The following is a 13,869-nucleotide window of genomic DNA, read 5'->3' as shown; positions in this document are numbered from 1 at the left end:
GTAGGTGCTCAGTCGATGAGGAATGAAGGGATGACAAGCCTCCTAACAGGCCTGTCGGCCATGGATCCGGCCCCTGCAGACCTTTCTGGATTCACTGCCAAGGCCCTGATCCTGCCCGCCCCACACCCTTCGGTGATAGAGCCAGAAAGTAGATTAGTGGTTGCCTGGGGCTGCGGGTGGGAACAGGGATTAACTGGAAATGGGGGCACCAGGGATCTCTCTGGGATGATGGAAATGTTATAAACTAGGACTATGGTCATGGCTGCATAACTGTAAATTTACTAAAAATCACTGATTTGAATTTTTAAATCAGGTAAAAATTCTTTTTGTGACAGTTTTATTGGGATATAACTCATATACCACACAGTTCATCCATTTAAAGTGTACAATTCAATGGTTACTAGTAAATTTACATAGTGTGCAACCATCACCACAGTTTTAGACCATTTCATCACCTCAAAAAAAAAAAAGTATCCATTAGTTATCACCCTCTCCCATTACGAAAAACAGGTGAATTTTATGATATGTAAATGGCACCTCAATAAAGCTGTTAAAAACAAACCAACAAAAAAAACAACCAACCAAACTGTCCTGTAGCTTCCCAGAGCCCTCAGGATAAAGGGGAAGCTCCTTGGCCAGGTTTTCTAGACTATTTGCTATCTGGCTCCAGCCAGCCCCTCTCAGCTTTATTCTTCCCACCTGCTCACCCAGAGGCTTTTCTCCCAGCGCAAGCCGTGTCTCTGCTGGGGCTAGAGTGGCTGCCAGTGTGCCTCACCTCTCTGAGGAGCTTACTGGTCCCCCAGAGGGCAAAGCACTGGCCTCACAAAGGGGCTTAGGTGCTGCCTACCCTATAAGGTGGAAGGGGTCTGTGTTTCAGGGGGTCAGCCAGGACCAGCAGGACAGAGCCCAGCAAGGGAGGGCCTTCTACACTGAGGCATAGCCAAGAGGGACCTGGATGCCAAACCACCCCCCATTCTGACACTTGAGGGTATGTGATTGTATGCCACCATCTCCTAGAGGGATGGGTGGAGCAGGTTCAGTGTAGGCTCTGAGTATCAGGAACCCTTGGAGATCCCCTTGTGAAAACTCTCCTTGGAAGGCCGAGGCTAAGGCAGTAAAAGGGACTTGCTTTGACCCTGGGTATTCGCCACAGAGCTTTAAACCCTCCAATGGCCTCCCAGAAATCCAAATTCCTTACTGTGGCCCCGCAGCCTACCATGATCTCGGTCCTGCTTTCTTGGGTTTGTGCTCCTTCCTGCTAGCTCCAGTACCTGCCTTCTTTCTGTTCCTCTAACCCGCCAGGCACCCACTCTCCACCAGGAATGCTCCCCCCTCACTCCCTACACCGGGGGATGGCTGGCTCCTCCTCATCCCTCACTCCCAGCTGGTAGGTCACCTCCTCTGGGACACCTCCCTGATCAGGCCATCTCCCACCCTCCCAGCCCTGCTCACTTTCCAGCCCCTTACCCTAGTCAGTTAATCATCTTTTAAATGTTTTTACATTTCGGTCTGTAACCCCCACTAGAATATAAGCCCCATGAGGGCAGACCACATTTTCCTTGTCCCTGCTTGAACACAACATCTACCACCGTGCCTGACATACAGAAGACTCTCGGCCAAAAAATTTAAAAGTATATGGGAAGTCCAAAGATCATTCTAGAACCCCAAACTGGGCTGGGCCTGAAGAAGGAATGCCCATTACATCAACTACAAGGGGTGTATGAGGAACAAGAAGAGACGCTGGAAGCCGACTGAAGAACTTGATGTTAACAACAGCTGAAGGCTGCAGCTCTCAGAAGCTACCTGGGGCCCCAGGGCAGATTTTTGGGCAGGTGAAGAAATACCTTGACACAAGGCCGCTGGCTTTTGGACCTGGGGCCTGCCTGCCGCCATGTGTTCCCTTCCTTCTGGATATCAGAGCTTGTGGCAAGGAGCAGCTTCTGCAGCTGAAGGAGAAGCAAAGAGGAGAGGAGCTCAGGCTGACCCACAGCCAGATAGGGCTTCCAACCAGCTTGTTCTGGTTCGAACCCCTGGGTGACATGAATAAGCAAAAGGGAAATCAGGTAGAATCCCACATCAAAGAATCATTTTGGTACCCAACCTTCCAGACTTTGTATGTGTGTATATGTATGGTGAAATCTGTGAGAGCCAGAACTGTCTCATGAGTTTTCCACCTTTGACAGAGTGCAATCTTACCACTTTTTTTTGTTTTCTATTAGTGGAAAATATTTGAGTTTGCTGTCTCTGGCAGGTTTCTGTCTTACACAGGTTCCGGCTTTTGCAGGTTTTACTGTACCACAAGTATGTGCCAAGCATTCCAATAAATTATATACATAATATTTTAACAAGTAGAAAGGACAGACCTTACCTAAGACCTGGTTAGGTTTCTCCAAGTCACAGGTGTTCTCTTGCTATTAATTCCGAAAAGGATTTACATTGTATTGGGATACTAGGGTTTGGGACATTAGACAATCTCTCTTCTGCCCTCAACATGTTGGGAACATTATCCTAAGTTATTCAATGCCCTCCCTGTGTTCTTCCTGTGGTCCTTTGGTGACCAGGGTCAGGGTGTGGCAGTCCTGGGACCAGCTCTGTGCCCAGGCTTCTCCCCACAGTGCTGTTGACCATGTACTCTGGCTGCAGGGTTTCAAACTGGTTCATTCTGGTTCAAACCCCTGATACTACCTTAAAAATTAACATCTTAAATTTTAAAAGTAATGATTGAAAATAGTGGTTTTAAAAAAAAAACACTCTACTGCAAATACTAAAGGTTGGACAATTAAAAGCAAGTCTCCCTCCCAGCCCAGATATTCTTTCTCTCTCCCAGAGGCATCCACTGTTACCCCCTTTCTTGTGAACCTAACACAAGATGGGCTTTGATTACACAAGGACATATATGTATATATCCTCTCCAACCCGCCCAGGTATTTTTACACAAAGGGAAGCTTGCCTGGCTTTTCACATTTTTATAGAAACTATTAAGACTATTGGAGCTCTGGTGATGCACTGGTTAAGAGTTCGGCTGCTAACTAAAAGGCTGGCAGTTCAAATCCACCAGGCACTTCTTGAAAACCCTATGGGGTGGTTCTACTCTGTCCTATTGGGCCGCTGTGAGTTGGAATTGACTCAATAGCAATGAGTTTGGCTTTTTTTTTTTTTTTGGTATTAAGACTATTATTAGATTCTACTGAGTTTCTAATAGAAAAAGAATAAAGTGACCTTGTTAAAAAAAAAAAAACGTTATTTATCTAACTGAACATTTTTATATGAAGGTATAGAAACCGAGGCCCAGAGAGGAGAGAGACTCGTCAAAGCACACACATGACATGTCAGGGGCAAGCTTGTCACTATATAGCTGGGCTGCCTCTGCCTCTGAGGGCAGGTGCACACAGAGGGTCTCCAAGCTGAGGGAGCAGAAGCTGAGCACACGTGGAAGGTCCACTGGCATTGCGATCCTACCATAGCCAAGGGTGAGAACAAGACGAGAAACATGATGGGTTTTACTACAGCACCAAGTGTTTCCTTGGGGGATGTACCACCCCAAATCTCCCCAGCAAGGAGTGCCAAAGGCCCAGGAACTAGAAAAAAGGTCACTCCACACTCTCCCTAGGAGCTAGGATTTTCCCCCTACAGCCCCAGGTGGCTGTGGTTCTGACTTTGGAGAGGGAACGATCCTTGGACTGGAGAAAGGAGACCTAGCTCTGGCCCCAGCTCAGCCCCAACTCACTGTGAGGCCTTGACCAAGTCCTTTCCCACTCTCTGAGCCTTGATTTCCCCATTGGTAAAATGCAGAGCAAGTTGACTAAATGAATGGATCTAAACTTTTTTTTTTAGGAATTCTTCCAAGAATAGGATAAAAGCTGCAGATTTCAGAAAAATGCACAGATGTCCACGGGTCCAGATTAAAAATTTAGGGACTAGATAACTTCTCAGAGCCTTTCTAGAACTCTGTCAGTATGCCAGGAATCTACATGGTGAGTCTGTTTGCCCTGTTCCTGAAACCAGGACTTCAACCAGTTTGTTCCAGTTTCAACCCCTGCTGAGAATTTGCATTTCTAACAATTTCTCAGGAAATTATACATAAGAATCAGCTGGGGATTTGGTTAAAATGTAGATTCTGATTCAGTATATCTGGGGTAGAAATGCAGATTCTCAGCAGAGAACTTGTTAGAAATGCAAATTATCAGCAGAGGTTTGAACCCCTGCCTGAAACACAAAAACCAAACCAAACCCATTCCAACTCATAGCAACCCTATAGGACACAGTAGAACTGCCCCACAGGTTTCCAAGGAGAGGCTGGTGGATTCAAACTGCCGATCTTTTGGTTAGCAACTGAGCTCTTAGCCACTGCACCACCAGGGCCTGGAACACAGGTGCTCAATAAATGTGTGTGGAATGAATGAAGGCAGTCTTAGGCATGGGAGAGAAATAACATTTCACCAGTAGGGGTCGCTCTTTGCCTCTCCAAGGTTTGGTCTCTCTCTATAGGCCCCATGCAGAAACAGCACTGAGAATTATTGTTGATACGACTGCTAATGGCAGTACCAGTGCTATTATTTAGCTGGCATTTATTGAGCAACTTCTATGTGCCAGGCACTGTAGTAAGTGCTTTACATGCTGTAATCCTCCTAACATCCTTTGAGATGGGCACTATTACTAACCCCACCTTATAGATCAGGAAGCTGAGGCAAACAGAGGTTACAATCCGGGCCTAACTGCTAGGAACATACAATTGCTAATTGGTGGGGCTGAGATCAGGCTGGCTGATTCCAGTCTGAAGGGAAGCAGGAGCAATAATATGGGAATGAACACATTTTTGTGCCCAGCATACAGTAGGTGCTTAATAAATATTTGTTTCACACTGCTTTAGAAAGCTTGAGGGCAGTAGGAAACAAGGAAAAGGGTCCTGAACCAGGAACCAGAATACCTGGGTTTTAGTCTGGGTTGGTACACTGACTCCCTGAGTGACCATGGGAGAGTCTCTCTCTACTCTGGGACTCAGTTTCCCGAAAATTGATAGTCACTAAGAGCCTTTCCGGCCCAAACTCTTCATGACCTAAGAGCCCTCTCAGCTCCAGCAGGCTGATTTTCTAGCTAAGTCCTGCCAGCCCCAAGGAGCTCCAAGCTGAAGAGCCCAAGACAGACTGAGCGAAGCCTAGACTTCTTACCCCACGATGTCTCGCCTCGGGGTAGACGGCAACTGCTCTCAGCAACTTTAGGGGTACAGACCCTTTTGAGAATCTGAGAAAAGCCGAGACCTCTCCCCAGAAAACTGCGATTCCACACACACATTTCCACGTTCCACATACAAAGGTACAGACAGCATTGAACTTCTTTGCTGGTTGGATTGTAAGCCAGTACGACCTCTCAGGAGAGCACTCTGGAAGCATGTGCCTGAACTGAAAGTTCACATATCTGTAGACCCAAGGATCCCATTTCTAGGAATTTGTTCACTTACTTGTGTGGGACAATGGAGCAGTTGAAACAACAAATACCCATCAACAGGGACTGCTAAATGAATTATGGTACATCCTTACAAAGAAATACTACACAGACAACAAAAAGGATAAAACAGAGCTATACAGGCTCATCTGGAAGAGTTTCCAAGACACAGGAAACTGAGAAAAGCGAGGTACAGAACAGTGTATAACGTAGGCTCCCATTCGCAGTTAAAAAAAAAAAAAAAAGTGTAATAGGAAAGTCACATTAACAGATCAGCAACCACTGGCTACCTCCCGGGAAGGAAAAAGCAATGGCAAAGCGGCAAGGAGGTTTTGCTTTTTACTGTCCACAGCTGCTTCTTGATTTTTGCCACATGGGTGTATAATCTTTAGAAAAAAATGTTTCCATGTAATTTCAAGGGTTTAACACAGACCAAAGGTTGACCCACGCCATCCCAAAGGGCCTACAGAATCCAGGTAAAAGCTCTCTGTAGTTCATCCAGCTTTACAGGTGTGAAAGGAGAGACCCAGGATCTCTGCTGTGAACCAGGTTGCCAGTAACACACAGGGACCCCTAGGGGGCTGGGGCTGATTGCTCTGCACCTACCACCCCTATAACCAGACACAAAACCCTAGGCCACCACCACCACTCCAGCAGCTGGAAAGAGATTCTTACCAGGGACAGCTCATCCCCCTCAGGGGCTGGGGCTGGGGGCGTCTCCAGGGAGGGGCTGGGGGGCGCTGACGAGGGGGCAGGCGAGGCTGAGGCACAGGAGGGTGTGTCGTCATCGTCCAGGGCCGGGAAGGCGGCCAGGCTCACGTCATCTTCAGGGATGTCGTCCAGGGTCTTGGTGAGTGCTGCCAGGAAGGCCTCATTCTCACTGTCAATGATCTGAAGTGAGGACTGTGGGTGGACAGAAAAGGTGGAAAGGGAGAGATGGTTAGCCAGCACCGTGGACTTAGCCATCTCAGGGTGGAAACCAGTTTTGCACACGCAGCTGCCCACCATTGCCCTCCTGCCAACGTACCACTGCCCCAGATCTGCTCTGTACCCCTGGGATAGCAGATGTCCAGTAAATGTGGTATCAGCTCCAAGGACCACAGAACTCTAGATCACACTGCTTCGGGGTGATGCCCTGAGCGCCTCATTTACAAGCTGGAAGCAGATGATAATGGAGAGGGTCTTTCCCTGGAAGCCTAGTGTTAGCTCTGTTACTCATCAGGCTGTGACCTCGGGCACAGGGCTGTCTTCCTAAGTGATGCCTACTCTTCCGCCAAGGACAACAGCCAGCTCCTTGGACACAGCACTTTGGCCACCTGAGGCTGGTCTACTCCACAACAGCATCCTGTTGCAGGCCCCAGCCCGTTTGACCCCACCCAGACCCAGGCAGTATGGAGGTCAGAAGCTTCAGGGTTCAACCATGGTAGTGATAAACACAGCAGTGATAAAACCGCTACCATTCCCTGTGGCGCCCCGGCCCTACTTGCCCCATTCACTCATGGAGAGGTAGTTCACGTAGTAGTCAGCAGCTTGGGTTCTGAAGCCTAGGGTTGAATCTCAGCTCGGGCACTTACCAACTCTGAGTTTTTAGATATTACTTAGTTTTCTCATCTGTCAAATGGAATAATAGCAGTATCTACACCCCATAAGGTTATAACCATTACCATCAAGTCGATTCTGACTCATAAAAACCTAAACCTGTTGCCGAGCTAATATATGTAAAATGTTTAGGAAATAGTGTCTTTTTTTTTACCCAATAAGCACTCATTTCTACTACTATTTGGTAGTCCCTGGGTGGTAAAATTGGCTAACATGTTTGGCTGCTAACCAAAAGGTTGAAGGTTCGGGTCTACCCAGAGGTACCTCAGAAGAAAGGCCTGGCAATCTACTTCCAAAAAATCAGCCATTGAAGACCCAATGGAGCACAGTTCTACTCTGATTCACAAGAGGTTGCCATGAGTCAGAATCAATTTGACAGCACCTGGCTTTTTTTTGGTTTTACTACTACTGCTACTCTTACGATGATGATTCCTGCTATGTTGATGATGGTGGTGGTGGTGGCAATCCCTCCCCCTCCCCTCTCTTCCCTTCGTTCTCTTAACACACATGTACTGAATGGCTACTGTGTGCACGGTCTTGTGCTGGGCACTGTTGATTCAGAATCCTACGTCTGATACACACCTGTCCTCATGGAGCTTAGAATCTAGTGAAGAAGGGAGTAAACAGGTGAAAAAATAAGACCATTTCAGAGAGAAGGGCTGGGAAGAAAATAAAAGGGAGCTGTCATGGAGAATAAGAACGTGAGGATGATTTGCAGGCTATTTAGGGTAGTAAAGGAGGCTTCTCTAACCAGCTGATACTGGAATTTAAGCCTGAAAGATGAGAAGGCAACAGGCAACGGGCTGAGGAGAAACGGTTCCAAGCAGAGGGAAAACCCAGTGCAAAGGCCTGGGGCCAAGAGTTTGAAGGAGGAGAGGAATGGAAAGAGGGCTTTGTAAATATTGCCTCAGGGAGCCTCACCACAACCCCTGTGAGGGAGATGCTATTCTAATCTCCACTTTGCAGTTGAGGAAACTGAGGCACAGGGAGGTTCGGCAACTTGTGCAGGGTCAAATAAAGGGCAGGGCCAGGACTTGTACCAAGTGTACCCATGCACAGATGAACCAAGGCTCTGTCTTCCCTGATGGTCTTAGATCTATAACCAAGGTCATCGTGCACCCCCCACACCACCCATATATACACCCCCAAGCCACCACAAACACCAACCCACCACCCCCTGCACCCAATGGCCCTGGAGCCCAGAGATCACACGGCTTCTACGTGGTGCCCCAAGCGCCTCATTTAGTAAACCCCAGCTCTTGGGCCCATTCTGGCAGAAGGCACTTTCTGTCACATGACGCCTCCCCAGCACTCGTTCCCATCCCAGGTCAGGCTGTTATCCTTTCTTCAGGAAGTTCATCTGAAATATGCATCTCGTGACTGCCTTTTGGCCGCACTAAATCTGTTCCGGGCCTTGCAGCCGGAGCGGCAGCTGAGTAATTCGAAGGGGGGGACTCCGGGAGAGAAGAACAAACGTGTTTGTAATTTTTGGAACAGTGCTAAGAATAAAAGGAAGGTCAGAAGAAGTTTAGGGGTGGGCCTGACCCAGGCCCCAGGGACGGGAGCTCAAGGACCAATCCGGACCTACTGACTGACTCTGGAGTGTAATGGGGCTCCCTTGGCTGCCTAGGCTACTCACAGGCTCCCTCAACCCTCAGGCCAGAACCCCTAACCCTGCATTCCCAGAACAAGTTATCTAGCCCGATGGGAGTTAAGATCCTGGAACTGGGGGCTCAATGACCACTCTTGCGGCTGACCATGTGGGACTCTACCGCTGACTGAGTGACCTTGAGCAAGTCATTTCCCTGGCCAGCTTCCCTCCCAGGTTATGAAGAAGGCCGTATCTTTTTTTTTTTTTTTAATTGTGCTTTAAGCGAAAGTTTACAATTCAAGTCAGTTTCTCATACAAAAACTTATACACACATTGTTATGTGACCCTAGCTGCTCTCCCTACAATGTAACACCACACTCCTTCTCTCTACCCTGTATTTCCTGTGTCCATTCAACCAGCTCCTGTCTCCTTCTGCCTTCTCATCTTGCCTCCAGACAGGAGCTGCCCACATAGTGCCATGAGTCTACTTGAGCTAAGAAGCACACTCCTCACCAATATCACTTTATATCTCATAGTCCAGTCTAATCTTTGTCTGAAGAGTTGGCTTCAGGAATGGTTTTAGTTCTGGGCTAATAGAGAGTCCGGGGGCCATGACTTCTGGGGTCCCTCCAGTCTCAGTCAGACCATTAAGTCTGGTGTTTTCACTAGAATTTGAGGTCTGCACCCCACTCTTCTGCTCCATCTGGGATTCTCTGTTGTGTTCCCTGTCAGGTGAAGGCCAAATCTTGAAGTGGTGATCAAACTGCTTTGTAGAGTGCTCCTGTCCTAGTTCAGAGCCTGGGGCATGGAGGCACCCAAACAGATTTGTTGAATGGAAGAATGAATAAATAAAACAACCACCTCTAGGCAATGGGGAGAGACTGAGAGGAGTGTCTCAAAGAATACATTCTAGAGGGAAGGCTGGCTTGGATGAAATGAGAATTCCCTTTCACAGAGAGAGTAGCAAATGGCCCAGATATGAGTTATCACAAATATCAAAGCAGGAAGGGCCCTTAGGGATCTCATAGTAACCAAGGATGCCAAACTCAGGGCACGTGTGCTACTGCTTCCTGCTCCTTAGCTCATGGCAGGCATCACTAATCAATCATGGCACCTGCTCCTTCGGCGCCACCATCTTTCTTGACTTGACACACTGCTCCAGGCAACAACTACCAATCCATCGCAGCTGGCACTCAGGAGGAAAACGTCTCCTTTTACAGACTGGGGAAAATGAAGCCCCAGGGAGGGAAGAGACTTGTCAAGATCGCCCAGCAAGCCAGAGGTAGGATCAAGGACTAGAACCCAGGACTTACAGAGCAACACTTCTTGAGACCATACCAAGGGTCCATCAGGCTGGGAAGAAACAAAAATAGCTAACAGAGGGCCTTGCCCCCTCGCACTCTTCCCTGGGTGGCTCCAGATTCAGAGGAGCCAGGCAGGCCTTAACCCTGGATGGGAAGAAGGTACCCTCCTGCCCACAGCTGGCCCCAGCACCCTATGGTAATACATTACAAGGGAGCAGAGCCGCCCCTCTCCTCTTCCTGAGGCCCATTAGCTCGACTCTCTCTGCTCCGCTTGGCAACGGAGTGCAAATTAATGGAGAGTTAATCAGCTGAGGAAGGAATATTAATAGACTCAGCCCCACCCCCAACCTTGCTGAGCTGATCTCAAGCTGGAGGAAAGGAGCCTTCAAGTAATCTGAGGGCCCAGAGTGACTTGAAGGAATGTCACAGCGCAGAAATTAGGCTCTCAGGGCTGGGAAAACATTCAGACATCCTTCCCTGTTCAGGGGGTTTAAATGGACCTGGGAAACCCAGGGAAGCGGGGATCTACACATTTTTCAGGGATGAGGTCCACAGCTTCCATCAGGTCTAAAGGACTCAGTGATACCCTCCCCCTGCCCACACACATGACGGATTAGGAAGTACTGATACAGTCCATGTTCCTTCTTCATTCCTATATAGGGAAACTGAGGCCCAACCAAAGGGAATGACTTGCCCGAGGTCACACAGCAAATTGTGGCAGAACAACCGAATAACTGTACACTCCAAAAATATTTTCTGAGTGCCTGTTGTGCCCCTGGCCCTGACGACTTGCGGACATACAAGGACATACAACTGAAGGCCATGTCCTTGCCCCCAAAGAGTCATCAATCTTTGTCACTGCGGCTGGTTCTCCACGCTCCCAGTGTGTTTCCATAGCAATGTACCATTATTGTTACAACAAGGCTGCGATGTAGGTAGAATGGCTCTATGATTCCCACTGGCCAAATGAGGAGACTGTCCGAGCTGGTGGTAGAGGGAGGGTCAGTCCCTGCGACCCTCGAATCCCAACCCAAGGTTTTGGACCAGGTCATGTCTGGCCCTTGGCAGGAAAGAAAATATTATAACCAGTTCCTTCACTCAACAAGTAGGAATTAAGTCCTTAAAATGTGCTAGGGCCCCAGGGATGAATAAAATGTCTTTTTGTCCTCAAGGAGCTCACTGTCTGAAGTGAAGGACAGACAGACACAGACACACAGACACACACACACACACACACGGCTCTAAGTAATAACACAAACACAAACATGATGGGAGCCCGTGAAAGGAAGTAACCGACAACTGCCTTAGGAAGGGCCAACACAGGAGCTGCGCAATGAAGGATTTATTCATTTGATAAAAATTTATTAAGCCCTGACAAAGTGCCAGGCACTTTGGGAATACAATAATGAACAACGTGGACATGTCCCCATGCCCATGGAGTTTACAGTCTTGGGGGAAAGAGAGGCACTAATCAAATAACCATATGCATGGAGGGTGCATCAGGGTGTAATCAGAGTGTAATGAGCAGGGCTGGAAGGTCGGGGTCCACACCAGGCTTGCTTCTGCCTGAAACCATTTCACGCATGTAGTAGGACCTCCGGAAACCCTGGTGGCGTAGTGGTTAAGTGCTACGGCTGCTAACCAAGAGGTCAGCAGTTTGAATCCACCAGGCACTCCTTGGAAACTCTATCGGGTAGTTCTACTCTGTCCTATAGGGTCGCTATGAGTCGGAATCGACTCGATGGCAGTGGGTTTGGTTTTTGGCTTTTTAGTAGGACCTCCACAGTGGCTTGCTGGTGGGTCTAGGCCAGTCTCTGAGCAGGCTGGGGGCCTGAGCAGTCTAGGTGGGGATTGGTCTCTGGAGCATGTAGCATCTCAACCCCTCTCTCTGACCTCAAAGCACTTTATGGAAGGTGGCCCCCTATGAGGGAGGGAGCAGCACAGTGTAGGTACCTTCCCTACTGGAGGAAATGGAGGTCCCTGGGTGGAGCCAGAACTAGAGCCCGGTCCTCTAACTCCTAGTCCGGTGCTCTTGCCACTGTGCCTGCTGCCCTCATTCTCTGAATCCTCACAGGGTTAGCTGAGGGGTATGGTGTAGTAGTGAAGGGTTTGGGTTCCTATATTAGAGTCTTCACCCCTGCCGTTCTGCCTGTGTGACCTTTGGCAATTTACTCAACCTCTCGGAGCTTCATTTTCCTTACCTGCAAAATGGGTTAGTAATACTTTTCATACAGGTTAAAAGAGTCTCAGGAAAAGTCCAAACTCCTTACCATGGCCCACAAGGTGACCCCCACCCACCTCCTCTAAGCTGCTACTCTTTAGCCCTTCTGATTCTCCTGCACATGAAGCCTTTCCCACTTCATGGCTTTGCACTTAACTGTCTCCTCTGGCAGGAATGCTCGCCCCTGCTCTTCGATCTTCCTGTGGTTGCCTCTTTCCCATCTTTCCACTACTAGCTGAAAGTCTCCTCCTCAGAGACGTCTTCTCTGACCACCAGCCTTTAGGCTCTTTTCTCATCCCCAGGTTCATGGCCTTCTGTGCACTTGTCATGAGTGACCACTGTTTATGTGTTTATTGCTAAGGAAAGTCTTCCTCTCTAGGCTGTAAAGTCCACTGATGAACACAGTGCCTGACACACAGGGACAGCTCAATAAACACTTCTAGAATGAGTGACAAAGTCTACCAGGAGGACTACATGAGATGGTGCTCATGGAACACTAGCACAGCATTTGGTACACAGTAAGTTGTTGAATTGTGGTGTTGGCAAAGAATACTGAACGTACCATGACGGCCAAAAGAATGAACAAATCTGTCTTGGAAGAAGTACAGCCAGAATGCTCCTTAGAAACAAGGGTGACAAGACTTCATCTCACCTACTTTGGACATGTTATCAGGAGGGATCAGTCCCTGGAGAAGGACATCATGCTTGGTAAAGTAGGGGGTCAGCGAAAAAGAGGAAGACCCTCAGTGAGATGGTTTGACACGGTGGCTGCAACAATGGTCTCAAACACAGCAACAATTGTGAGGATGGTGCAGGACTGGGCAATGTTTCCTTCTGTCATACACAGGGTCGCTAAGAGTGAGAACCAGCTCGATGGCACCTAACAAATTGTTGTTTGAAAGTAGTGGTGGTTCAGCTTCTATGCAGGAGACCTGATTCGATTCCTGGCCAATGTGTCTCATGCGCAGCCACTACCTGTCAGTGGAGGTCTGCATGCTGCTATGCTGAACAGTTATCAGCACGGTTTCCAGGCTAAGACTAACTAGGAAGAAAGGCCTGGCTATCTACTTCCAAAAAACAGCCAATGAAAACTCTGTAGATCACAACAGTTCAATCCACAATCGATTATGGGGATGGCACAGGACTGGGCAACGTTTTACTCCATTGTGCCTGGTGTCGCTGTGAATTGGGGGACAACTCGATGGCAGCTAACAATAAGAACAATGTTATTGTTATTATAACATTGCCAGGTAGACATGGGGAGCTACGGCTTTTACCCCCAATCTTCACAGGGCAGAAATTTCAAGAAAAGAGTAATGAATCTCCATGTACCCATCAGCTATCAGCTTCAACACGGTTGATCTTATTTCATCTATTACCTTCCATGCCTGCTCCCCGCTCCCCCCCGCCACATACATGCATGCACACAAGTGCACACGGAGCTTGCTTTACTCTGAAGCAAAGCCCAGGCAGTATATTATTCCACACAAGTGGCCTTCTGAAAGGAAATATCAACCATCATGTGTGCCTAAGGCCTGGGTATAGGGGGACGTAGGGTCACGAGAGGCTCTGCGTCTTTTTAATAGACCTCTGGTTGCATCTGAAAACTGGAGATAATGGTACTTCTCACTGAGAGTTGTTGAGAGAATTAGATGCATTAATACGTACAAGGTCCTGGCACAGAGCAGATGCTCAGTAAATGTGAGTCATTC

General features: G+C 48.3%; 1 protein-coding gene across 3 annotated transcripts in view; it reads right to left on the bottom strand.

Annotated features, from left to right (window-relative positions):
• The window catches only part of PPARGC1B (PPARG coactivator 1 beta), a 155,862-nt gene that overhangs the window by 51,942 nt on the left and 90,051 nt on the right, over positions 1 to 13,869 (bottom strand). For all 3 annotated transcript variants that reach the window (XM_064278095.1, XM_064278089.1, XM_023550585.2), the window contains exons 3-4: positions 6,118 to 6,345; positions 1,845 to 1,946 (exon numbers count right to left, since the gene is read on the bottom strand). In XM_064278095.1, the coding sequence (XP_064134165.1) occupies positions 1,845 to 1,946; positions 6,118 to 6,345 (330 nt within the window). The remainder of the gene's footprint in view (positions 1 to 1,844; positions 1,947 to 6,117; positions 6,346 to 13,869) is intronic.

The sequence above is a fragment of the Loxodonta africana genome, chromosome 2 (assembly GCF_030014295.1).
Source record: "Loxodonta africana isolate mLoxAfr1 chromosome 2, mLoxAfr1.hap2, whole genome shotgun sequence".
Taxonomy (NCBI): Eukaryota; Metazoa; Chordata; class Mammalia; order Proboscidea; family Elephantidae; genus Loxodonta; species Loxodonta africana.
Note: the sequence above shows the minus strand (reverse complement) of the source record. Positions and strands in the feature narration are given on the sequence as shown.